This window comes from Chroicocephalus ridibundus, chromosome 14, assembly GCF_963924245.1.
Source record: "Chroicocephalus ridibundus chromosome 14, bChrRid1.1, whole genome shotgun sequence".
Classification (NCBI taxonomy): Eukaryota; Metazoa; Chordata; class Aves; order Charadriiformes; family Laridae; genus Chroicocephalus; species Chroicocephalus ridibundus.
In genome coordinates, this window is record NC_086297.1 from 14,791,735 (window position 1) to 14,819,158 (window position 27,424).

Consider the following 27,424-nt stretch of genomic DNA (forward strand, 5'->3'; position numbering starts at 1 on the left):
CCAAGACCTCAGATCACCAGACTGACATGTTCTCTTCCCAAACCACCACCCCTCTTTTAAACCTTCCTGATGTTCTCTTACAGAAGGGCCTTATGCTGAAGGAGAAGAGAACAAGTGAAGTTCCTGCCTGTAGAGCAGAGAGAGACCGCAGAGAGCAGCTGGTTTCCCTGAATGCAGGTGGGGAGCTGGGGCTTCAGAAGGCTTCGAGCCACCACAGGCTCAAAGGAGACAGAGAGAGCAGGAGGTGGACAGCCTCAGACGTGGATGGCCCACGGGGCAGATTTAGACAGAGCAGGAACAGGGAGATTAATGCACAATCTCGGCTGCCCCAAAAGCAACAGCAATCAAAGAAAGAAAAGGCTGAGTAGTTTGGGATGAAGCAGTCACTAGTCCAAGCTCAGCCCTGTCCTGCAACCTCATCTCAAATAACTGCACCATCCATAGCTGCTGCTGCCTTGGAGACCTCAGTTACGTTCCACTCACAGGTCTCCCTTCATTCAATTTCATGTTTTATCCCCACTGGGACAAACAGCCCCTTGCCACTAATGTTTTAGAAACTATGTGGTTGCCCAGACCCTCCAACCTTCCTTCTCCTGCAGGCCTAGCCATGCCTGCCCAAGTGGAGCAGGTTCAGAGAAAAGAAGGTGGCACCATCCCAGCCCACAGCTTTGGCATTTCAAAGTTTAGCCACTGTAAACCTACCAGGTTTTGCTCGTTTAAAAGTAAGCCCCCAAGGCCAGCACCCCCGTAGGGCTCAGACCGCCTCTCTTCCCTTGGGAAAGCCAGCTCAACATGCTGTGCAACGTCGTCTCCAACGGTGTGCTTCAAGAGCACGGCATTGGTGCCTTCTGCCTCCCAGGTGGAAGCTGTACCTGCATCACAGACCCTTGACGCTGATAAGATTATCCTACGATGCTGAGCACCCCTTGTGCAACAAAGTCTGGGACAATGGAATTTCTGTGCCAGCAGACGTATCTCCTTCTGGGCGACGTTAGCTACTCCAACAGAGCTCTTGTCCCGGCACAGCTGTACCCGCTGCAGAGCTTTGGATAACAAAGCAAGCAGCTGTAGGTATGCCTTTTTCTTACCCACGGCTATCGTGATTATTGTAGCACAACTATAGTTACCCGGGTCACACACCCTGGGTTTGGGAAGCTGGGGGTGCCCAGGCACCATTTCACTACATCAGCGGTTTTCAACCTGCCATCTGCAAACTCCATCTACGAGTTCCACCAAAGGCAACTAAGAGAAACAAGCCTTTAGCTACAGGCAGCCTCTACTGGAGACTTTTAGGGATTCAATAACGGGTTGAAACACCACTGCATGGTGGTCCAAAACACTCAGAGCCCTGGCCAGTGATCCCACTGCTGTGAAGAAGTCAATATTTACTGGAGAAAAATCAAAGGATGGTGGTTACTCCAGTAACCTGCCACACTAGAGACAAGTACGAATTGCATTCACAGCAGGTAGAGCTAGGGCTGAGACATGTCTACCTGGCACGTGAGACCAGCAGGAGTGAGGGTTTCCAGATCAGATCAGGGAATATTCCAAAGAAGACAGAGAGAGCTGGAAATGAGAGCAACAGACTCCTATGTAGCTCACGTCTACTCTTTCATGGGAGTCGTGGGAGCACTTACAGTTGATACCATCAAGAGTTAAAAGATTGATGCCATTAGCTACCAGCCAGCAGCAAGCAAAGAAAAGGACAAGAGAGAGAGAGAGCGGCTGCTGCTCACCTCGCCCAGCTCCATGGGCAAGCAGCTCCTCAAAGATGCCCAGGGTGCAGCACCACTGCGGCGAGACAAAGATTACTCCACGTCGCCCAGCTGGGAAATGAGGCTGCATATTGTTTCTGGTTTTAAGGTGATTTTTGGGATAGCATAAGGTAGAAAGTGGACAGTCCAGAAAACTGCTAAGCTTTCCATCTCCAGAGCAGGTCCGGCATGGTAAGCACAAAGCGAAGACCCTCCATCATACTTCGGCAAGAGCAAAACACTTTCTAGGTGTCCACTCCATTCCCGCTTCTTCCGGTGAGGCTACACCACGGCACATACTTACACAAAAAGCAAATTTTAAGTCACTAGCTTATTTCACTAAAGACACCGAGAAGCTATTAGATGTCAACTTGTGCCTACCACCAACCTAGGCTGTACCTGAACCAGTGACCCAGAGGTGAAAGGCCCATGCCCTATTATCAGTCTCCAGAGACACGTGATCCCCTCAAAACAGGAGGTTCCTGATAGGCATTTTCAAAGGGCACAAGCAATTATGAGAGCTTCACAAATCACTGACAATATGGCCATTATACAACGCATTTTCAGCAAATAGCAGCCTTTACACTGGAAATAAACAGAAAAGAGCAGTAGATGGGTGCTAGATGGAAGAACATTAATTCTCCATCACATTTCATCCCTAATGGACTGAAGTACAAATGTAAGTACGGGCATCACCTACTTTAACTGCCATAATTTGCCCACTTGGTTTGTGGACCATTTTGTTGACAGAACCATAAGCGCCTCGTCCAATTTCTCCAAGGTCTTTCAAGTCCTCTGCTGTAAAATCCCAATGTTGTTCAGGGGAAATCTTCAATTTTCCTGATGATTCAATGCTGTGTGTTCTCAGTCTCTCTCTGTCAAAAATATTGGGAAGCAATTTTTCCACATTTTAAATAGTCTGTAAATTTCTCTTTTCAGCACTTGATTAAACATTAGAAGAGAGGGGTTCACAAAGGCTACAGCAACAATCTAACTCCACGAAGGATTTTGGTTGGGGTAGGGGGTGCAGGGGTGAGGGGAAAATGTTAAACCAAAAATGACATACACTTGCCCACAGCTCCAATTAAGGATAAGTTTCTCCAGCTGCGGTGTAAAATTCAATGTGTCTCATACAGTAGAGTCATTCTAGTCACTTATTTACACAGTTTTCTTTCTACTTTGCATAAAATACATCAGGCTTCAAGCAGGATCTGGTAACATGCAGAACCAAGAGTCCAAAGTGCTCTCCCCAGCCCCATCTCCCAAAAGCTTCTGCTGCTCTACACCACCACGGTCCCAGCATCTGCCTCCCTTCTAGTTGGGTGTCTGTGCGACCCAGGCAAGATCTTCTGTGGGAATCAAGGGGACTTTAGAAAGAGTTTGCTCTTAATGGAAAACTGCAATTAATTTAAAAAAAACAAACAAACAACATTTTAGGTAATCATTTAATTTATTCAAAAACAAATAAAGAGCCAATAATTCATATAAAAACCAAGACAAATGGCTTGTGATATATGAAAACACAAACTGACTGTTCAAGTGTGTCTTTACCAAACACCTAAATTAATGTTCTCGGGCAAACACTGCTCCTACTGAAGCCACCAGGACGTGCCCAGGTAAGGAGCAGACCAAGAAGAGTTCAACGGCTATTTTAAGGTGCCCACAATTACTCACTCAAACACAGCAACGCTATCACTGAATTAGTAGGAAAAGCACAAGTATTTTCAACACTGGTCATCCTAAAATGCCATGCAAATTTTCAGTTTTTGATTAATTAATTAGCCGATTCACACTTCTTGGATTGTAAAGTAAGTCAAAAGCCTGAGTTTCCCACTTTCAAGTAGCATTAACGGCATTAAAGACAGTTCCCATGACAGAGCACACCAAGCTCATGCAGATATTAAAGCCCACAGGTATTTCTGGCCACCTTGTGTACAAGGGAAATTCTGTCAAACTCATCCCTTGGAGCCCGATCACTTCTCTTGGGCACTTGATCTAGGTTCCTGCCAAACGAGCAGAACACACATGAAGTATCCAACCAAACAGGTAAAGCTTATTGAGTTCATCAGCCAGAGGAATACACACGTTACAGCCAATTCCACGCTGATAAACCGACTGTTTGTCAACCAGCAGCTGCAAACACTACCCTGTTGGATGCGATGGTACACCCAACCATGACCTCCACTGGTTTTATTTGGAACCCGGGTTTTGCAAGGGCGACGAGGTCAGATCCAAAGGTCAACTGACTGGCGCAGCTACGGTTCAGATGGCTTCATCTGCTGCACTCCAGCTTCTCTGCAAAGCTTTGGTTTAGCACCTTCCGGGCTTTGAGCAGCTGCATGTCCTGAACCCTCGGCCCGTTCCATGAAGAGCCTTGCTCAACAGCTCCTCTCCCCTTCTGTGCTCGGCCTGCCCTGGTCCTTCCTGCTCTCTAACCTGCCTACCTTCAGATTTTTCATCTGTTGCTCCCTCCATTGCGCCTCCACTGCCCTTAGGAAGAATTCGGAAAACCTGCTGGTAGTGCTACAACACGGCACAGATGTGACGGACACAGCAGCCCACGGAGGCAGAGGTGGCACCCCTTTGTTAGCACTATTTACGTATCTCTGAGTTCCTGTGCATAATAAAACACTGCATTGAGTGGCGTTCTCCATGGAATTCGCTTACTAAAAAGCAAGGAATGAAAATAAGGCAGTAAAATGAAAAAAAAAAAAAAAGAAAAGAAGAGAAGAAAAAAAAGGAAAAGAAACACGACCTCCAGACTTGCCAGCTGTCTTTGCAGGCAGCTTACGTTGGAAACTGCATGAATCACTATCTAACTGCTCGACCATCCTATTTTGTCAGCACCATAAAACCAGTTCTTCTTTTGATGGGAGAAGGTAGGTGACACGCGTCACGCTGAGGCACTGGCAAACGGGCATTTCCTGCCTACCCCCTGCCAGCTGGCGAAGAGCCACGACCATCCAGAGCTAAATCTTGTTCCAAAAGGCAGAGAGGTGTCACCAGGAGGGTGAAATGTGAGATTTGATTTTTCTGAGTAAACCCTTTCCATCTCTTGTTTAAAAAAAAAAAAAAAGTCATATTGAAGTTCTCAGAGAGTTAAAAAATACAAATGGTGACATGGTTTATTCAAATAAAGCAATTAAACCCATCTCCAATCTTCCCTCTGTCTGTTTTTCTGCCCAGGAAACTTTGCTTTTCTTACCCTATATCAGAAGAGAAAACGAATTTGAATTCATTATTTCCTTGTTACACAAGAAGCCTGTTTCTCCCCAGCTGTAGCATGAAAGCAGATCTGTGCCATTGTTCCCGCAGCTGCGGGATGGGTGGTTGGAGCCGACGGGAAGAAGATGGGAGCTGGGAGCAACACGGGTCTGCCCCAAGCGCCCGCCGCAGCTGGGTTCTGGTGGGGAGCAGCGGAGCTCCAGGGGTTTGGATCGAGATGTGCCATCACCATCCACAAAACCTCACGCGTTGGAGCTGGGCTTAATTTCCATTACATATTTATTATGCCATCTGCCTTGTTTTGCAATCACAGTTCCTGCTTGTCTTTTTTCAAATACCCAGGGAAATGGTCAAGTAACCAAATGACAGGTTTGACAGAGTGACAGACACTTTAATATAGATTTTGCTCATTTAGCTAATTTGTCTCATGCAAACAATGCAGTTTTCCTTTAAGCAGCATGGTCTTTCCTAAGGGCCAGTAACTGGAACGCAATGATTACTTTTCATATCAAAAAACCCCTACGCTTTATGTCAGGAATTTTTCAGTGTAAATCAAAATCCCAAGGGATTCCCATGTCAAGAAAGCAGCTCAAAAAACGCAAATGTAGGACACAGACTCTCTGCATTGATATCAAATGGCAATTTTCTGATGTAAAACCAAGTGAGGCAATAAGAACCAGTAAATTATCAATGCAGTACGTCTATTACTAGATTTGCACTGCTGCAGACACGCGAGGACTTAAATCCACGGGGCGGACATGCCCCCAAAATACCCAAAACCCTGCCTAAACCCTGCCCTGCATCCCACTGCGCTGGACACTACAACAGCTCGCTTCAGAAACAGAAGGGTAACCACACAGAACAGTGTCTAACAAAGGTGAAAAGTAATTAATGCCCAGTCCCTGCTTCTGCAGCCGATCAGATTTCAGTCCCTGCGGTCAGTGCTCGTTCGTTTGCACAGATGTGGTCAGACACGTGCCTCCTCTCACCATTTCATTTTTAAACTGGGCAATCCAAATCTCTCCAAGGCTGGGAATGTTGGGCAAAAATGGCCAGATATTCTCTCCAAATGATCGAGATGTCTAAAATGGACTTGTGGGGCTTCATGTAGGATTTAAAAAGTAAAATAAATAGCTAAAGAGGGTGAGAGACTCCTCAAACAGTTAAAAGTAGGATTTTCAAACGCGCCTTAGGGACTATAGCTCCTGACGACTTGTCCAGGATTACTTGAGCTTCCAACCCCTCATCTTGCTTTTGAAAAGTTTTAAAAGAAAAAAAAAAAAAATATAGGCTCAGAATGTCGTTGCGATTACTGCACTTGAAAGGCCCCAATGTATCGGTCTTAGCGCAGATGGTTACTATGCTTGTCACAGCAGTTATTCCAGGGATTAGGAGCACCAAGCAAGACAACAACTCCTCCAAACAGTTGCCCTTTGTCAGAAATGAAAACGTTTGTGGGTCCAGCTTGGCAGGAGGCAGGCGGCCGGCTGGCGCCAGGCACCGCGGCCGGGCCAAGGACGGGGTCACACGCCTGCTGCTCACTGCAAGCCTGGCCAGGCAGAGCCCACGGGAAGGTCTGCCACCGCTGGAGGCCCAGGAAACCTCCCAGGAAGAACCACGGAGACCTTGGAAAGCTCTCGGACAGGCTGTGTTAGTTCCCCGAGCCCTGCTGCTAGCCCCAAACCGCAGGGATGCCAAACCCTTTTAAAACAAGCATTTCCTTGGCATGAAAAAGGAGGACCGAGGGGAGAAGCAGAGAAAAGTTGGTGGATTTTTTAAGCAAAATTTAAAGTTATCAGACATAAAGCAAGGCCAGAAAGATGCTGTAGGTAGCTACCTATCTCCTCTTTGTTTTACTTTGCGAAGTGTTACGCAGGACTCAAAGAAGCCCAAGAGTTGAGGTATTGGACATTACAGTTGGCATGAATAAAAAAAATCTGCTGAGTCAAAAAGATCCAAGCAAACTTGGATCCAGCTGTGCTTCACAAGCCTGCCTAGCGCTGGACTCGTCTAGGAAGTCTCTCATTAAGGGTCCTATTTACACTATAGTTAATGAGAACACATTCTACTTCTCCACAAGTTTGGTAAAAGCTGCTCAACACAAGGGGACTTTACATCTGATCTGTGGTCAGTCAGCCAAAGGAATGCTAAAAAGTAAATCCTAACAGAAAAGCTTCCGTGCAAAATGCAGGGTTTTAATAACACTGTGCACTGGTGGTAACTTCGGAGTACAAACATGGCTTATGACTTTGGCTAACGTGTTTCCACCGAGCCTTTCAAATAGCCTGGAGAGGCTGCAATGTCTCAATGTCTGTGGTACTTATAAAACAGTTTTCAGATCCTGCCGCCTAACACTAATAAAAAAGCAACCCTAGTTTAAATTTCACTGGGGAAAGTCTCCAAAAGAAGTGGCTTTTGTGTTGGCTTTTTTTTTTTTTTCTCTAGAGGGCTGAAAACGTTGATGCTCTCACAAATCTTTCAGATTTTCACGAGAAGACATTTCTGCACCCAATAAGCTGATGAGCAGCAGCATCCTTTCAGGAGGGGCAGAACTAAATTGGTTTTGCTCTGACCCAGGTAAGCTGTCCTGAGGCTTAGTTACATTGAATAACAGATTCCTAGACATGAAGAGGAGATAGAGAAAACGTGTCAAAGGAAGGAAAGGGTTCAGTTTTGCATCTCTTGGCTACTGAGACTAAAAGCAAGAGCCCGCTTGCTCCCTTTCACCATGACCAAGTGGCAGGCGTTATCCCTCGCATTGCTCTGCCTTTCCACGTCCCTCCAGGATTTTAAAATAAAGAGACTAACAAGGAGATGGCACAGCCCCTTCCACAGCCCTCCCCTCAAGACTCGGTCCAGCACACGCTCACGGCTGCAAAGTGTCTCCCTGACTTCGGTGGGGTTTGGCTGAGGCTTTTAAAACGTCAATATTTGGTACGAAGCTCCCCTGGTAAACTACTGAGTTATAACGGATTTTGATTAAACCTGCCCTTGACACTGAGGAAACCTCTCAATTCATCGTGGTGAAGCCTGTACTGAATTTAACTGAGCACATTAATCCCAAACTCATTTTGATTTGGACGCGAGCCAGACTGCAGCACGTTCGCTGAACCCACTACGGCTGGGTATTCAAAACTTACACCGGGTTCGAGCATTTCAGAATAACACCAGAGAAAACTGAGCTAATGTAATTTAAACAGCCCTTCTGAGAACACCGACTCTTTTTCTGAAACGTTACGTCTCCTGAGCCGTGGGCACCTACGCGAGAAAGAACAGGCAACAGAGACACGAGCACATCCATAAGAATCAACAGAAGAACCTGAACGTACACTCTAAATAGTTTGCAAAATGATACTGCGATGCAATATCATTATCATCACACAAAAATCACCCCATGGAATGACACTATTTCTGACACAAATTCCATTACTTTAATAGATGCCATTTTTGCGGGTATGGAAAATATTTGACAATGGCTAACAGACAGTTAAGCTTACTGTAGCCTGCTGGAAAGTTTCTGGATGAGGTCCGCTTCTCTCCTTTTGAAACTGAACGGGACAATGTGATTACTACCCAGGGTTGCTTGTGTATCACTTCAGCCAGGAAAAGTTGTGAAAATGACAGGAAAAGATGGTGCTGTTATCACATGACACAATAACATATAACACAATACTCAGCTAGTCACCTACCCACAGAGTGCTTAGCATAAGAAATGGGTAAGCTACAGATTTTGCTTCCAAATTTTGCCTAGACAACCTCCCCTCGTTGGGAGCAATGCAGCGTCTGATGATTTGAACTGTGTTTTAACATACAAAATTGTAAGCAATTTGTTTTCTTACAGCAATGGCAATTACTATTTCCAATTGTATTATTGCTGCGATTAGAACCATGAATAATTGCTTTCAACTTGCTAACCAAATGTCTCTGTGTTAGTGACATGCTGGTTCCTCACTGCACAGGGACCATCACTGCTGGTTTTCTTGCAGTCTCTAAAGCAGAAATTACTAAAGAAAAATTTTTTTTTTAAAAAAATCTAGCTTCCATCCTGAATCCACCAATCTAGGACTGGTGGTCTCTCCCAGGTGGGCTTGATTCATCTTATCCTCTCTCCTCACGAGTAAGTTTGCATGACCTGAACAAATATGCCCTTTCTTATTACCTTCAGAGACACGCGACTAACAGATAAACAGAAGGTTAATTAGAATTATTACTATTATGAAACTTCTCCAAGAACAGAAATCAGGTTCTGGATGTCCAAGTCCCTCAGACTGTCCAGCTTTGGAAATCTCCTTTCCCAACACAAGGACCTGTTATCTCAGAACGGTTCAAGTAGCTCAGGCGAGATGGGCTCCTGCTAAGCACAGGGAAACACGCTCTCAAGTACTTGTAGAAATGGCCAATGCAGCTACCTACAAACGGTCAGCAATGTAAACTTACGGTTTTGCTCAGCTCCGTACTGGAAACACTTGAGAGGTAGATAACGACCACTGTTATTTCAACTACATGAAACACTTCTGTTACAACTACTCTAACAAGCCATTTTTCTAGTTTAAATGTCTGTATGTCATAAAATTCCAACCCTAGTCTGGGAAAGCGAAAAGCTCTCCAACTTCTCCTGCAGGATTTATTTTCTATTTGGGATTAAAGAAAAAACCCTTGGGGCTGCATCACAGGGCTTAATCTGAAATTCAGCGCCAAAGACGTACCTGACAGGAGACAAAGAAATCGCCTAACTGCAAGACAAAGATTGCTTTTTCAGAGAGATGCAGCTATCATAAATGTGGTGACCAAAAGAGAGTTTCTACCAAGACTAAATAGACCAAATGTGACATATTTTAGAGACATCTAAGACATCAGACTCCTACAGGTCACTGAAAGCAACCGCCTGTTGAATGTCCCCGTGCTCCACAGTCCAGTAGTGTGGTGAGACTTTAAGCATTGGCCTCCTCCAAGACGGCTGCGTGGGGCTCAGTCTTCTCCACTGACTTCCAGGGGCCAAGAGGTAATTTTCTGTAAGCTCTGTAAAGATGCTTCCAGAAAATTAAGGTTGCTGTAAGGAGTTAGGCCAACGGTTCCAGAGAATCACCTTTCCCATCTTTCACCAGTACGAAATACCCACCTAGAACATCAGAGAGACAAAAAAAACACCCCAGCTGGATTATAGAGAAGCCCCCATGCTCCTCAGAGAGGACAACAGCCTTCACGCTGCTGTAGCAAGAGATATTTGAAACAATCAACTTTCAACTGATTCTCACTTGTCTCTGCAAAGGTATCAGTGTCATTGGGCGTGAAGGACCAATTGCTCATCCAGATTTACTCCAAGCATATTTTACAAAGGAGGGAATCAAGACAGGCTCAAAGAGAAGACTATTTAGGGTCGCCATAATCCACTGTAGACTAGGGCTTGGCCATTTGCTCTCTCTTTTCTGAGGTTTCTCAAAATGTAGGGACCTTCATGATAGGAGGCAAGAATATCCACCTGAATCTCACAGGTGTCTGTAGTTTTCACTGACAAATATACCATGAAGCAAATTAATCTTTCGAGAAGTCAGTTCCTCAAACAACCAGAATGGCAAAACCAATTCAGCCCCACAGGCCAACCCCCACCTCCATCACGCCCATCCAATCCACCACGGTGGCCTTTCCATGAACTCTTTGCACAGCAGCCGTTTGTCCTGGGTGCACCCTGTTCATTCAGTCCAGCTGTCCTCCATGGTACATGCTGGAAGTCACTCATTTATGCAAAGGATGGAAACAAAAGTTGTTGACGATGACCTGTGGGGTCGAAGCAGTCTCCAAATCCGCACTCTCCTCTCTTTATTCTCCATTTCTTGATGTGTACAGAAGACAAAAGGGAAGATTGATCCCTTCAGTTTGAACCCACAAAGCAGAAGAGTCATCTCACTTCTCTGTAGCCAGGGAAAAATGCACGACATTTTACTACAAAGTGGTGATTAATGTCTGAAGAGATAAAGGATGTACTCTTGCTCTGAAGAAATGCGGTGTGATCCCGAGTATGCAGAATAGCAATGAGCAAATTTATTCCCGCAGCTAGCAATGGCAGTTGTTTATTAGGGTTTCCTGCAGGAATGTGGTTTGCAAGGTCCACATGGGGAAATGTAGGGTTCGAGTCCAACTTAAATCACAGATATGAATAGTGGTGGTCCACGTATAAAATCCTTTCTGACATTTCTGTATGTCACACAACTGGCAAAAAAAAAAAAAAAAAAATCTGTGACTGACCATCTCAGATTAACTGGAGTCCAACAGCGACAGCCACGAAACCAGCTACATCATCGGTGCCATCCAGCACGGACCACTCCTACGCGCAGGCACTGACTCAGATCAACGTGTAAGCAATGTCCTGCTTTCTTACTTGTAAATAATCATTGAACAATATATTTATCCAAAAAAAGGGTAGAGACAAAACCTCTGTGTGTGCACTATATACATATGTGCATATCCAAAGACATTACATCATAATAATCTGCTTCATCCCATTTTCCTCTCCAAACACCAGCAAGTTTTGCACGTTAAGCTAGCGGGTACTGTATTTGCCCAGGAAGGTGGGGATACAGGCTCTCTGCAGCCTCAGCACTTCATCCGTGTTCCAGGAGAGCAGACCCTGAGACATACAGGATGGGACACCTACTGCCCCTGTCGACCTTGGATCGATCCCTAGCTCAGAAAGCCAGATTCATGGGTCTAGAAGGAAAGAAGCTAAAGGAGAAAGGCCATGAGGGCAGTCCAGCCTCTGAGATAAAGATGCAACAGCATCCCCCACTCCCTGAATAAATTTTAACCGAAATCTGTACCATCTGATAGGTTTTCAGAGGATGCCTTACAAACCGGTGAGTTCGGATACGGGGATGCTTGATTTCCCCTCTGATGTTAGGCAGGACAGCCCAACAGATCCCAGGGGCACTTTGGGACACAGATAACACACAGGTGCCATAGGACATTTTTGATCAAAAAGCTCAAGTCCCAAAGATCATCGCTGGAGGAAGGAAGGGAAAAAATGTTGGCAACTACCAGCTCCCATTCTGGATCTCCCCTCTACTTCTCAACCACAAAAAGTTACTGTTGAACATAGATAATCAGACCGTTTGAAGGCTCAGAGATGGCAACGCATTAGACTTTCTCTATAAAGCATGAAGTGTAAGTTTTAGAAGGACTTAAGAAAATTTACCAGACAAAATGGTAAAGCACAGACACATGGGTCTTAAAATACTCTGAAAAATACACCAACAGATTCAAACGTTATTGAAAAGTCCAGCATGAATGGAGCTGTGGTCTCCCATTTTCTCTCTAACCCTCCAGAGAAGATATGGGTATTTTGGTGTCCTGAATGCTTTTAAAGTCTCCACACACCAAGATTTACAACCAGATGCATACAAGCATGCACACTGCTGTCCTTGCTAGGGAATGCAGCACCTAGAAATAATGGAAAGGGAAAAAGGAGAGAAAAATCATGCTTCTGCTATTACAACGGTGTGGGGGAAAAATAGAGGAGCTGATACCGACTCTGAAACTACTTGACCTACTTTCACTTCTCTTAAATAAGCATCGCAGTAGTTACATTTTCGTGTGAATTACGCAGCTATGCCAGGACCGAATGAGCCTGTCCTGATGCGCGGTGAGGGCTGTAACTCAGGAATCCCCAGGGTCTACTGAACACTAACGCGACAGCTCTGCTCCTGCCAGACTCAGCGCCGCCTCGGGACCACCAGGACACAAGCAGCAGAATTAAATAAACCCAAAATTCTTAAATGACATCAAGCCGTCCCTACCATCTGAAACCTTGAAGCGCTTTCAAACAGCGGCAGCACCGGCCCCCACCTCAAACGCAGCCAGCACACTCCCTTCCCAAGCTCACAAACGCTGGGGGGAGATTCCAACTCTCCAGTGGTCAGGACAACAGACATTTCCCAAACCATCTTCCTCATTAGACTGCACAAATTATTACCGAAGTGTTGACCTCTAGTCAGGTTTATAAACCCGGGCTTTTTAAATCAAGCTGACTAAGCAAGAAACACAGTCACCACCTGGCTCTTCTCCAGGTCGTGGCGCGTGACAGGTACCTCCAAAGCAGGAGCTTGGTCCTCAGCAGGCTGCAGGCACCTGGCTTTTGCCATGAGCATGGATGGAATCAAGGATGATGACTCCCAACTTGTGTGTCTCAGGGAAGGATCTGGCCAGTCACAGGTCACCCATGGACCCATGTTACTAGACAAAGGGTAGGCAGCATATCTCACTAAAAGGCAGGCACTAGAAGGAAAGTCTACAGGACACTTCCATCCAAGGGAGACATCACCCAGATTTGCTCTTCTGTACCGCCTCTCTGTGGGCCGACATGCAGCCACACTGAAGCAGGTTTGACGGCAAATGAAGTCGGGTTCAGTTTGAAAATGAACATTTCCATCTTTTTGCTCTGCCTGTTAGTTTTCCAATTTCCACCAAACCAGAATGCTTCACCTCCCTCCACGCACCATTCAGCTCAGCAGAAAAAGATATGGTAGTCAACCCAAAACTGCTGCTCTTCAGAGATCCTCCTCAGACACCATCTCGGTGTACCTGCTGAAGGAAACCCATGGACAGCATCGCTAAAAACACCTTCACAGGCAACACGGGACGGAAGCTCTGCCTCTGCCCCTTTGTGCTGGTGAGAGCAGGCCTGAGGAGGCGCCATGGCCACCAGACATCATGCCTGGAATTAGGAAATGTTGCAAATTCCCACCTCGGTGTGTCTCAGACATCTATGTGCTAACTGAATGGGAGCAACTGGCTAAAATGGTTTCAGAACACAAAAGGTGTGATGCAGGGAGCTGTCATTCGACTCAGCTCCATCTCGCCTTGGCAGACGCTTATGGATCCCTATCTATGCAGGGATAACCTGGGGGGAGCTGTGGAAATGTCTCAGCCCGGGGTGGTCACAACACTGCGTTATAATAAGAACTGAAACCAGAACTGAAACCCAAACGGTGCCTTTAACAAACAAAACGCCCCGAGTCAAGTCCCACCACTATTCAGTGAGTGTGAGTCCAGACATCACAAAATAAACATTGCTGTCTGAGGGGCCATCAAACCATCCCAGATAGTGTAATCCATTCAAACACAGTCCCGAAAAAGGATATTTAAGTCCAAAGTTTTGGGGAGAAAAAGGGGGAATTTTCCAAAGATACAGATGGCCTGTAGGAGATTTGGCCCCCCCTTGCCGTGCAAGGAAACTTCCCGGGATTGAGGGGCCTTACCTGAGAGAGAGAGGGTAAGTGATTTAATAACGTACGTATGATGTCTAGCATTCTCTAGATCGTGATTTGTGCATTCGTTAAGGTATTCATATCTAGCGCTGGCGGTTTGTGTTGTTACTTTTCGGGATCACTTGTCAGGTGATAACAGCGTATTCTGTGAATTGTTTTGTTCTTTTCCCCTTAAATTGCAATAGTGCATTCTTCCATTGTATCCATAAGAACTTGCAATAGTGGCGCATGGGACCTGTGAGTGAAGTCCAAATAAATTGTTATTTTGAACCCCTCCGTGAAGTCTTTTTTCTCTCTGTCACACCAACTGTCAGGGTGCAGGCGTGACCGAGGACGGGCCCGCAAAGGCAGGGCTGCCCCGGGGCGGATCCGAGCAGGTGCGGCAGCCTCCAGATATCCCCCCACTGCCCCCCGGGCCCTTCCTCCGCTCCCACCACCCCGGCTGCTGCCCCTGCTGGGCAGGACGCACCAGGTCGTGGTGCTTTGGAAGGCCACTGCCGCCATCTTCTCGCAGCCTCTTACCCATGGGCTGCTCTTCCCCACCACGGAAGGCACGGGCCTCCCCTCGTGCAGCAGAAAGGGGACGTGTTTCACATGGCAGAGCGCACCGAGGGGATCGTGGCTGCACAGTCACAACGCTGCTCCCAGAAAAGCAGCTCCGACCACGGCTGTGTGCGTCCGAGAGCCAGGCCAACAGCCCCCAACTGCGCTGTCAACGGGACACGTAACAGAGCCAACCTGCAGAGCACTGGTTGTCAGGAGATCCCCGCTGAACTCCCTGCCCCATCACAAGTTCCTGGCCTAACCTTTGCCTCTTCCAAATCACAGCACGCCCCAGCTTCCCATCTGCAAAACAGGGAACTCAGTTTTGTGCAACCCTTTAGGTTTGCAAAGCTCAATCACTCAGCATGTGTGAAGCACTTGGAACCCACAGGGGCCAGATTAGTATGTAACGTTGGGCTGTAGTTGATTTAGACACCCAAATGTAGGTGATTAGGTTTCCAGAAGTTCTGAGGAGACCAAGTGCCAACAGCGTGGCAAGAAGCTAGGTGTTAAGCACCTCTGAAAAATCAACGTCAATTAGCTTAATGGAGATACGCAAGCTCCAAATTTTGGTTCCAGGCCTAAATTCAGAAGCAGAGTGCTGAGATATCAAAACTCTTGCAGAAAGAACAGAACAGTCCTACTAAGGCAGTGATGCTCCAAGGGACATGGAATTTGCTAAAGAAATTTATTTGGGAAGCAGCAGACACCAAAAAGCTCCTCTGCAGAGAAGGATTAGCATCTTAGAGAAATACTGAAACTTAGAAGTGGAAAAAAAAGAGAACAAAAAAAAGAAAAAAAGACCTTAATGCAGCACGTTCAGGCAAAATCTCACACTAACTTTGGCAGCACCCTCTCTGAAGGGGCGAGCTACTTGAAGTCTGAGATACCGAGCATGGGTGTTTTACGCGCCGTATCACCTCGTTGTCATCTAGGCCACAGAAATCACTGGCCAAACGAACTTGTAAACTTCTGGAAGAAACAGGAAGGTTAAAAGGCAAGACAACGCTCCTCAATTTCTCAAGAAAATGCCTGAAAAAAACCCAGTGTTTAAGAAACACTGCTCTAGCACTTAAACTACAGCGATATTTGTATTAAAAGTGAAAACCTGTTTTCCATAGACTCACTCAAACGTTTAAATGTATTTGCTGAGTCCTTGGAGGTATCCATTTCACTTGCGCTTTCTTGACAATACAAGCAATTTCCCAGTGATTACATTCAGGTACCGCAACTTTCAGGAAACGCTGAAGACCAGTCACAGGAAAAAAATTCAAATTCTTAACTGGTACCTTTTACACCGCAACCTATCTCTCAGGCATCTGGGCATCCCACCCTGCGACGGGAAGCTATAGTGCAGAGAAAGGTAGCAGAAATCAGTAACAATAAAGATGTAAAAATGACTGTGGTAGAAATGGGGAACAGAGAGAGAAGTATTTACAGGGCAATTCACACAAGTTATTGTGAACATGCCAATTTAGAATATTCCACTTTCATTTTTAATATTTGTTAGACAAATGGTAGTAACTCTCACAGGTTATTTCCCGATGAACTCAGCCAGCTGCAGGCTATGCAGCCAGAGAGCCTGACACCACGTGCCAGAAAGGTTTGGAAAAGTGTAAGAGGCGATTAAAACAGAAGTAGACGCTTGAGAGAGACTTTGGGACAGCCCGAAAAATACTTTTCAGGAATAAAGACAGTCCCTGAACAATACAGAAAAAAAGGAAGGAACGGAGTCTGACGTGCAACTGGGGCTCCATTTGAGGAATCCAACCCCAAAGGTCTATTGAACAAACATTTGCCAACACACTCTTGAGGCGTCTCTCTGGAAAGCGTGTGACTCTCCCAAGTGTCACGAGGAGAAGGTGGTCCACACGGGGCACCTCTGGAAGCTTAATTCACAATGAATCCACGAATACGCTCACATGCTACAAGGACTCCACAGAGTCCAACAGCCCACGAAACAGTTCAGAAGCTGGGCTTGTCAACATTAGAAGGCGTCATTTCATTTTGTCACCTTTCCAGATGAGACCGCAATGCTCTGGTGTTCAAGTTCTAGAGAGGTGGTACCTCTGACAGGATACTCAAGCAGCACCGTGCTGCGAACCTGACGCCAAACAGAATTCACCTACGGCAAACTGAACAACTTGGTTCAATGGACGCCAGCGACGGCCAGCACACCACAGGCAGCTGCCAGGCAAACCTGCCGCGCTACACCAGCGCATCTCACCGTGTCGTTCCCGCGTTGGTGTTATTTGGCCTTTCAGCAAAGGCCACCAGCTGCAAGTAGCTCCGCAGAGCTTACACATAGATAATTGAGTAATCTAATTTTGTTTGTGACCTAAATCCTACTTGGACACGGAATAGATGAGGTAAAAGGTGGGATGCTTTTCAGTCGGTTGGAAACAGCAATTGAAAAACAGCGGCTTGGAAGTTTAAGAGCTCACCCTAACCGTGGCTTGTGTCCTCCACCCTCTGCAATGTCTGCTGCAGGGACAACAAAGTCAGCATTCGTTAATCTGGTCTAAGTCAGAAATAGAGTCTGAACTAATGAGAACCGTGGTCTCAACTGACAGCTCTCCTCAGCCTGCCCTGTCAGCCAGCCCACAGAGCTCAGCGATCGCACACAGCCTTGCTGACCATGAGCAGGCGCGAGCTTCCCTGGAGTGGGGCATCAGCTGCCAGGAAGACACAACTTCTCCAGACTGCATCCTTTGAAGTAAGAATTTTACCCTACAACTACTCTCTGTAATTCAGGCTCTATTCTGCCTTTACCCTGTACAGGTCACGTGCAAATAACGTGCATCGCTGTCTACAGGCAGGCTGCGTTGTACGCCATAACTAGACATCATCTCTCTCTGCACTTATAAAGTAGATTTGGCGGCAGCAGGCTCAGCAGAACTGAACGAGATGCACGTCCTCCATAGCTCCATCAGTCGCAGAACCAGAACGGACCTTCCTTCCAAGCCCCTGCCTCGCTCCCTGCTACTCAACATGTCATGCCGGGGCTCTGCCCACCTGCCCCACAGGATCCGTGCAGGAAAGCCACCCACGGTGCCTTTCAGTTGCCATAAGGGACGTCTCAGGCCTCAGCATCACCAGGAGGGCAGCCTTCAGGGAGCCAGAGCCCAAATACCAGCAACGAGAAAAGTACCTCTAGATTCTGATCTCATTCAAAGCTATCCTGAGTCAGTCTCCTATCTAAAGGTCACTTCAAAGCCCCCTGGTTTTAACACATGTTCTAATTCAAAAAATATTTAAGGCAAAACCCTAGCAGCACTGGAGACATAAGACGTTTTGCCACTGGCTCCAGTCTGAGCAGCTGTAGCCTCTGCTCTGCTAGTCTCCTCACTTGGTTTTCTGGTCATCCATGACAAAGATGACCTCCTCCTTCAAGACATCCCAACGCAGCTGGTAGTGGACATACTGGCAAGGGGGAAGAGGCGTCCTGGGCAGGGAGTGCTATGGGCTGGGCAGGAACGGGGCAGGAGCAGCAGGGCCATGCCACCCCACTGCCACTCAGCCACCGCAGTCCTCACCAGCTCTCAGCTCCATGGCCATCGCAGAGATGGCACAGCAAAGCTCAAAGGTCCCAACCAGTCAATGGCTCCTCCTGCTCCTGCACGTGGTCTCATGTTCTTGCGTGTTGCTCTGTATCTTGCCCTGGCACCCACCTCCTGCCGTCCCTGCGCAGCCCCGGCAGCACACTCATACATCCTGGAGGGACACAGCCCCAGCCTGAGATCCAAACCATAAGACATGGCTCAGAACCTCTGCAGATGGGAAAGAAAACACAAGGGGGAACAGGAAAAAGATCTGGGAACCCACGTCCCAACTTCCTATATTCTGTAGTGTTAATCTGTGCTTTCTCTCCCTGGAAATAGTATTCCAGGGCACAGCCTATGTATTATAAAAAGCCTCTACTCACGAGAGCAGCGAAGCTCTGGAAACAGGCTCCGGGCAGGAGCACAGTGAGCGTGATGCCTGCCGGGCTACAGAGGGCATTCTGTGCCGTGGGATGTAAGGCAACTGGGAAGCACTGGTCAGAGTCTTAGTAATGTCATGTTTTGCAATTGGGATTCCATGGTCCTTGAAATGATACCTCCAGGTAACACGCCATTAAAACCAGGGAAACAGCATGAATGACTGGAGTCAGAAATTGCGCACAGATCATCTGGGAAACCTCCTTGTGGAAACCACGCTGCGTCCCCTCTAGCCCGCATGTGCGTCACCCCTGCCCACAGGAGCTAAACTCCACCCCTGGCTTACAGGGATTCCCAAAATGGTTTCCCCCAACTTCTTTTCGAACACTACTGAGACCACTCAGACTGAGAAACAAACCCTAAAAAGAAAGCTGAATCGCACCTTGATGGTTCGTGCGGGGTCCACACCCATTTTACCAGGGTACGGAGCCTCAGCACTGAGGAGTAACAGGGCTAAACACAATAGCCTGAAATTTCCAAGGCCGCCTCTGGCACGATGTGCTGTTCCTCCTCAGCGACGGTGCCTCTGCTCCGGTGGTGCAGGTTACATGGAGGTTTCTTCCCTCCCAACACACGCACGGGCACAGGGAGCCCCATTTGCTCCTTTGCTTTCTGTCTACACAGCAAGAAACTACACTCTTACCTGAACATCCACCAATCCAGACTGATCAGTTCCCCGACCAAAACCTGTTAATCAAGCAAAATACAGCTAATAGGCAAATTACACCTCGTAGCAGCTGCAGGACACTGCTGGCTGCCTCCTCTTGAGCCCCAGCCATTGCTCGGCACAGGCAATGGGCACTTGACAGGACCTTCTGTCCTCCTGGAGGGAGGAGCAACAGGACACCTCCAGATCGGTGGATCCAAGTCACAGAAATCCAAATTTCGTATGAGAAATTGACCTCTCTGTATCTTCAGATCCACCCATCTGGACCAACAGGGTCTGCACAGGGAAATCCCCAGCGCCGAGCCAGCACTCATCTCGGGAGGGCGCCGAGGCCACTCCGCTCCATCAGGCTGGGGAAGAAAAGCAATTCAGTGAACAGAAACATGCCTTGCATCGGGAACGCACATGGGCCAGGAGGTCTGGAATATCCAATTCAAATCAGAAATCTAGAAACGTTTCTAGACAACAGAGGAAAAAACATTCCAGCCTCTCTGGGAAGCAGGCAGGAGATGCAGAGACATCCCTGCGATGCACCAGCCGCAAGACAAACACTCGAGAGAAGCGTGCAACCAGGAGATGTGAACGTTGCTTTTGAGGAACAGCATCGCATCCACTACGGACAAGACAAAGGACGTGAGGACGTATCCAAGCTTAGTGAGCCTCAACACAGAGAACGCAATCGAACCAACAGCATCCACCTCTGTCAAACAGAAACGGCTATTACAGCTTGTAGCCTCCTAAGGAAGCTCTAGCACAGACACATTACCATCATTTTTGACACCTGAACAGCTATCTCATCCAACCCAAACCACTTCAAAGCCTTCAGAACCAGTTACACCATTAACCAGCCCACCCCTGCCAACAACTGCAACTCCCACAGAGACAGAGAAGCACTGTCTTAATGGACAATGCTGACAGTCACCTGCACAAACATGAACCTTACGATGTCACTGACTAGCAACGAAAGCTCTTCTGTGCTATACAGGAGCCGCTGTGACTTCCAGTGAACCTGAGAGAGAAATCCATGTGCTAAACACAGAAAAGTCAAATCCCTACAGATGGCTGACGGTGGGAACTCGCTATCTGAGGCTTAGGTCCTTTACTTAATGGACATGGGGAGGTTTGAGAGAGGAAAGAGTCCCAGATGGGGTTCTCCAGAAAATTGTTATAAGGGTTTGATGATGTTGAGGGAGAGATACAAAAAGTGAATATATAAACACTAGCTCTACAACCAGTGAGAATACTCTATTTCAGATAGGAAAAGAGAGAGAAGGAGAGAGAAGGACTCACTGGAAAGGTCACTTGGGGTGGTAAGAAGAATCGTCTGAAGTACTCTCTAAAATTTCTAGATGCTGTAATTACTGTTGATAACTCATCAGAAACATATTTCTAATTCCATAAAAGCTTGCTTGAAAATCCCCAGCATAAAGAAGCTCCCAGAAACAGGAATGAACCCCGGAGGGTGCATCCTGGTGAAGCAGAAGGCACTGAGCTCAAGGAGAGAGGCAGCGACATGCAGAGCCGAGCAGAAGCAGCCAAAAACCAGGGACGCCCCGCAGAGTCCCAGCCACGGGGGGAGCTGCGGGTGCAGTTTCTGAGACTTGCCACTGACAAAATCTTGAGACCTGCTGGAGAACTTAGAGAGGAAAAATCTGGGACATGTCGGCATGCTACCTGCGTTCTGCCACACGTACAGGCTGTGGGTGCGTCACCCATCCATCTAGATTGGTGGATCTGAGGATACAAAGCTAATATTCTCTGTGACGATGTACTACTGTTGTTCACTAGCATCAGGAACAGCTCTGTGCCACACCTGCATTCAGACTTTGGATAAGGATATCCTGTAGCTGTCTGGGAAACTCAGTGAGAGCTAACCACTGCGTAACTCCCTGACATCTCTATGGTGGTAGAACGACAACCCTCAAACCTTTGTTTATTTTAGTGCTGGAAAAAAAAAATAATAATCTAGCACAGTTATATCCTTCACAGGTAACACAGAAACAAGAACTTCTCTCTAACAAAAAGTAATAAGCACTGAATAAAAAGACAGGGAAATGACAGTGAATAGGTCTGGAACTTCACTATAGGCGTATTTTGAATTAGCAGCTACAATTCATCTCAATTTAATCAATTCTGGAAGGCAATTGCTCCAGTGAAAAACAGAAAGATCCCAAATTTAACCTTTTTTTTTTTTTTAAATTCTGGGGAAAAAAAAAAAAATAAGCACAAACAAAACCAAACCAAAAAATTCTTTTACAGTGACAGATTTGACTGACCTACAAATAACTTGATTATTTTAAATTGCATTTAAAATAACACTGCACGTTGGCTAAATAATTTCAAAGTTGTTCCACTAGTTGTGCCTTCGGCTTTATACTCACATGTGTGGATTTTGGAAAGGAACTCCAGAAGTGTTTAGAGTAAATCTTGCTGTGGACTTGAAAGGTGGATTTGCAAAATTTAACTTCAGCGCTTTGCGTTTACCTGGGAGACAATGAACATAAAGTAAACTTTTTGTCAGCAACAAAATACTAAGAGCATCTGGAAATAAATAGGAAAAAAGTTAAACATATCGTAAGGAAAGGAAAAAAACATTTCACAACAACATTAGCAGATCATAGCTTGCGTTAGGGACACAGGGATGGAGAAACGGCGTCAGCTCTCACCCCAAGGTCTTCCCCCATCTCATTCCAAGTCAGTCGCCAAAGCAAGGTGTCCCAAGCACCTCCTGTGACAGCTGGAGTACCAGGACCAGCTGCCAGGGGTACAGGACACCTCCACACCAGGGCCCTGAGCATCTTCCATGCATGCCACCGCCCCTTTCAACAGACCCGTGCCGGCAGGCTCAGCTGCAGCCGTGGTGGCAAAGGGGCCCGACCTGCTCGGCGCAGCCTGGGCACGCCACCAGCCGCAGCGTGGGCGGCGCTGGGGAGGGGAAGGGCACCTTGAGATGTCTTTTATGTAACAGCTCAACTCTGGGAGGGCTGACGGGGTTCCTGACCCTCCTCAGCAATTGGAGATAATCAGGCTTGAGCGAGGATGGAGGAGATGTGCTGTGCGCTCCCTTCTGCCAAGTGGGACACCAAACAGAGAGCAAAATTCAGCTGGTCGGAGGGGCAACCAGGTGAGAGAAAGCTTTGCTTTGCAGCCAGCTGAGAAAACATGGGGAAAAAGAAAATAAACAGAAGGGTGGAAGTGGTCCTGGTCACTGCTCCAGCCACTGGCGGTGTATTTTTCATCGAAGTTGAGATGACCTGCTCAAGCAGCAGCAGGATCAGGGACTACGAAGGGAGATGGCCCTTCCCAGCCCTTCCACTGGGCTGCAGAAGACCCCATCTTGTTTCTGTTCAGCCACAGGAAACCTGTGCTCCTCTCCACCAAAACACAGCAAGACAGGGGCCCTCTTCCAGCCCACCTTCCCAGGAGCCTGCGACTGAACCCCCCTGGGCTTCCCCCTGCCTGAGCGATGTCTTAACGACTCACTGCTGCTCATCCCAGGAGGCACCGGCCACCCAACCCTGGCCCAATACCTGGATTTCTCCAACACCCTTCCTTTGCCTGCACCCTAGAGCAGGTGTCGTGTTCCCAGACACCTCACAGCCCTCCTGGGAAAAGTCAGGAGGGACCATCCTGCTCTGCAGCATTCCTCTACCTTACACAAAGAGGCGTTTTGGATAACTCCAATATAAAAACAAAAAAGAGAAAAAAAATAGTTACTGGTCAAAGCACTTTACAGCAATTTCAGGGCATGAAGTATTAGAAGGATCACAGAATCATAGAAAGGGACCTTTAAGTTCATCGAGTCCAACCATCAACCTATCATGGCCAAGTCCAGCACCAAACCATGTCCCTCAGCACCACATCTACACATCTCTTAAATGCCTCCAGGGATGGAGACTCAATCGCTTCCCTGGGCAGCCTGTTCCAATGCTTGACAGACCTTTTGGTGAAGAAATTTCTCCTAACATCCAACCTAAACTTGCTCTGGCGCAACTTGAGGCCATTTCCTCTTGTCCCATCACCTGTTCCTTGAGAGAAGAGACCGACCCCCCCTCAGCTACCCCCTCCTTTCAGGGAGCTGTAGAGAACGAGAAGGTCTCCCCTCAGCCCCCTTTTCTCCAGGCTGAATACCCCCAGCTCCCTCAGCAGCTCCTCACAGGACTTGTGCTCCAGACCCCTCACCAGCTCCGTTGCCCTTCTCTGGACACGCTCCAGACCCTCAGTGTCTTTCTTGTCGTGAGAGTTTCCAAGCTCAGGCTCTTACAGCACGTGGGCCCAACACAATGCAGAAGAATCACTTAAAAGAAGTCAAAGAGATCAATTCACCCTTATAAATGATCCAGAAACAAAGGAAGAGCTAACAAAACCAAAAAGGTGGTAAAACCAATTCTATTATTTTCTGCAGAACTTATCACCCCTCCACATCTTTGATGTCAGTCATCCGCAGTGTTCTGAAAGATAAGATGTTTGCATGACTAACGGGAATATTCATAGAATACAGAATGGTTTTGGTTGGAAGGGACCTTCAAAGATCTTCTAGTCCAACAGCCCTGCCATGGAGAGGGACATCTTTCACTAGATCAGGTTGCTCAAAGCCCCGTCCAACCTGACTTTGAACACTGCCAATGACGGGGCATCCACAGCTTCTCTGGGCAACCTGTTCCAGTGTTTCACCATCCCCACTGTAAAAATCTACTTAAAGACAACACAAACGATACCAGGGTGGAGAGCAATCTGTATCTCATGTCTGTCTCTTAAGAAGTTCTGCAGGGCTCGTCCGAAGCGCATGGCTGCAGGCAGGTCTGCCACTACCAAGGAGCCAAACGTTTCCTGGCAGGACCCTCTGCAAGCGCACAACCTGTCACACGGCCACAACACCACGCCATCGCCTGACTGACCTCCGAGACCTCTTCTGACCACATCCCTGAGGGCATCTCCCTTCTTACGCAGAGCAGAACCAGACTGAGTTCACGACTGCCAAGGATCCAGGGGATGCAGACACTTACCAGCCATGTGCATACGCCTGAAACCTCCCCGGGCCCGTCTGCTCTCCCCAGGTCCTCCCCGCCGCTGTGCGGACAGGCGTGGGTGGTGGGGCCTGGCAGGTACCTGCAGATAAGGGTCATAGAGCCCCTCACTCACGTGCCCTGTTACCGCAGCATAAACGCTGCTCTCGGACTGGGTCCAGGGATTTACAGCAGCCCTCACTCTTCTGGCTTTGTTGTATTCACTTACCTGAAACACTCTCCCTCTTTCAAGGGCAATGATACAGTGACATAAGATTTTCCCTTTCTAACAGCAACATTTATACAACTTAGAAGAGCGTTTGTCTTTGAAGTATCCCAACACTGAAAATGACACAGTTAACTACAAACTCCTACCAAAAAAATCTCTTCTCAAAACCTACTCCTATTCTTACTACTTGCAAACTTTATACAGCAGGTTTCCTCCTGTTTTCACAGTGTGACAGAATATTTTTTATCCCTGTTAAACGTCAGCCTATTGATCTCTACCTCAGTAGGTTTCTAAGAATAGTTCCAATGACATTGATCCACTATTGGATTTTCTACAAATCCAACAAATACAGAAGCATAAGCTGCCCCTGGAAGGCAAACAGGACGGTTTGCTTTCGCTCAGCCTATGAAGAAGGAACAAGACAGGGGAGAAACATCCTGAGGAATACCGGGAGTTGCTGTTCAGTGCAAGCCACCCGTACTGTAAATGAAACAACACACTAAAATGAACTAGAAGCCTGACGAGAGTCAGAGCAAGCTGTCTTCTCCAGTTCAGTAGCCTTTCAAAAAAATTGAGTACTTCAAATATGGAGTCTATGAGTCTTGAGTTTCACTCCAAAAAAGACTTCTGACAGCTCCAAGCACCTATTCCTTACAGAAACTTCACTCAAAACTGACTGGAGACAATAGGGCCTCTTTACACCCAAGAGTTTTGCTGGTGATTTTGCTATGCAAAGATTTAATTCAGAGCACTCCATTCTGCTATAATTAAGAGGTCCAGGGTTAACGTTGCTTCTGAAATTTGTGAATGCCCCTATTGCCGTCAAGGTTGTGTGTTCAAAACTGTCCTAAACTGTGCTGCAGAAATATCCATCGTATGTAAAATAAACATCCTTTAAAGGTTTTGCTAACTTAATACATAATTCTAATCATCGACCACCATAACATCTACTGCTCTGAGAACCGTAAAAGTAAACGCTACTGGAGAAGTAATGATTCGGAAGAAACCAAAACTAACTTTGGAACATATCACTTTTCCATAAGTTAGGTTAATCCTCAAAACCAAGCCTGAAACTATGAAGTTTCTTGACTTTGGGTCTTCCCAATTTTGACAAGAGGGTTTGTTCAGCTGTATATTAATGGTTATACTAAGTCCAGACTATATTTGAATGCAGGATGGCCTTGGCTTTGGCTGAGGTGAAGCACTAAGGGAAGTATTTGCTTGTGTTTTGAGGGAAATCTAAACAGTATTATGAAATAAATTATGTTGCTGTCAGAGAGGAAAAAGACAGCCGAAATAGCTTTCTGATTGTAAATAAGTTAATCTTGTAACCATGAGGATAGCAAACCTTATTTTAAATCACTGCAGCCATAAACAATGGTATTCTTGTTCTCAAATCCCTTTTTAAAAGGATGTTGTTGTTTTAGCAACAGATCACTGCGTGGAACTAATGTAAGGGACAGGTGATCCCTTGTGTCCTGCTACTCCACAAATGCACATCCTTTGGCCCTTCACAGACCACCACCAAAACAGGCACAGTGAAGAGTGGCCGGGAAGCCCTGCCAAGCCCGCTGGAGCCCCACCTACACAATGGCCACAGAAGAAGAATTCAGGCTCACAGCACACGTTTGTTTCTTGCCGTGCTGGTAAATGGAGGTCGGGTTAAGTATGTAATTACTTATGTACTGTTACCCATCACTAGGATTAATCCAAGCACTTGGCTCGCCATAAGGCTCTCATCCCTCTTTTTGAGGCCCCTTTACCACAAACCCAGCCAACCAGTCTTCACACAAGAAGAAACAGCTATCTGGTGGATAATGTGCAGTCCAGAAGTATTCCTCCAAAGTTATATTTGTTATTTCTACCTTTACTTCACCCAGGACATCTTCAAGCCTCTGAGTCACCTCCTGTTGGAGAAAGCAATCCTAATTTCTTCCGAGAATTTCCTCACCCCCATCCCACACCTCAACACCACTGCCAGCAACGTTCACATTACACGTAAGAAAGTGCTCACCTCCCAAGCAGTAAGATTTTCAAAATGGCAGTCATTTAATGTTTTGGGTTTTTTTTCCAAGGTTTCTGTCTTGCAGGAATACAAATTGATCCCTGCTCTCCACTTCCTTCAAATCTGCAATATCAACCTTTTGCTGTCACAGTGCGAGTGCGACGCTGTCCTAGCGCAAAGGTGACTGCTCTCTCTGGTCAGATGCTGAAGCCTCTCTGCTGTTTGGGGAGTAGCAACACACCAGGAACCAAGTCTACACCATTTCCTTACTCTACTATAAAGAGAAAAAAAGAAATACAACCACAGGAAAATGAGTGGTGGCAGCAAACAGCAGGAAGATGACCAACGGATTTGCAATAAGCCACGTAACCTTTTTACCTCTCCCTGGTAAAATTAAAACATGTCAACAGGGACATGAAAACAGGGAGGAAGGGATGTCAGGAGGCCAGATGGGTTGGGTCCCTTTGGGAAGAGTTGAATGTTTGAGGTTATCTTCTTAGAAGAAAACTGCAAAACATGGGGTCTGATCTCTACCAGGGCATCTCAAAGCAGAGCTGGTGCCAGCTCTCACCTGAGATGGAAAAAACACCCGACACCACAAATCCCTCTGCTCTTCTAACAGCTCTCACTTTCCAAATTGTTAGATCTTGTCAGCTAACAAAATGCTCGCTTTGATGTAGAGACAGCAAAGGAACATTCACCCGTGTTCCGAGCTGCAGCCCCGCAGCTGCCGCCGTCCTGAAGGCGCCCGGGAT

At 46.9% G+C, this 27,424-nt stretch overlaps 1 protein-coding gene across 4 annotated transcripts in view; it reads right to left on the bottom strand.

Annotated features, from left to right (window-relative positions):
• MAP2K4 (mitogen-activated protein kinase kinase 4) overlaps positions 1-27,424 on the bottom strand; it is a 107,262-nt gene that overhangs the window by 46,747 nt on the left and 33,091 nt on the right. For 2 of the 4 annotated variants that reach the window (XM_063352015.1, XM_063352013.1), the window contains exons 2-4: positions 21,811-21,913; positions 8,477-8,572; positions 2,455-2,629 (exon numbers count right to left, since the gene is read on the bottom strand). In XM_063352015.1, coding sequence (XP_063208085.1) covers positions 2,455-2,629; positions 8,477-8,572; positions 21,811-21,913 — 374 coding nt within the window. The remainder of the gene's footprint in view (positions 1-2,454; positions 2,630-8,476; positions 8,573-21,810; positions 21,914-27,424) is intronic. The other 2 variants (XM_063352017.1, XM_063352016.1) reach the window with 1 other exon arrangement.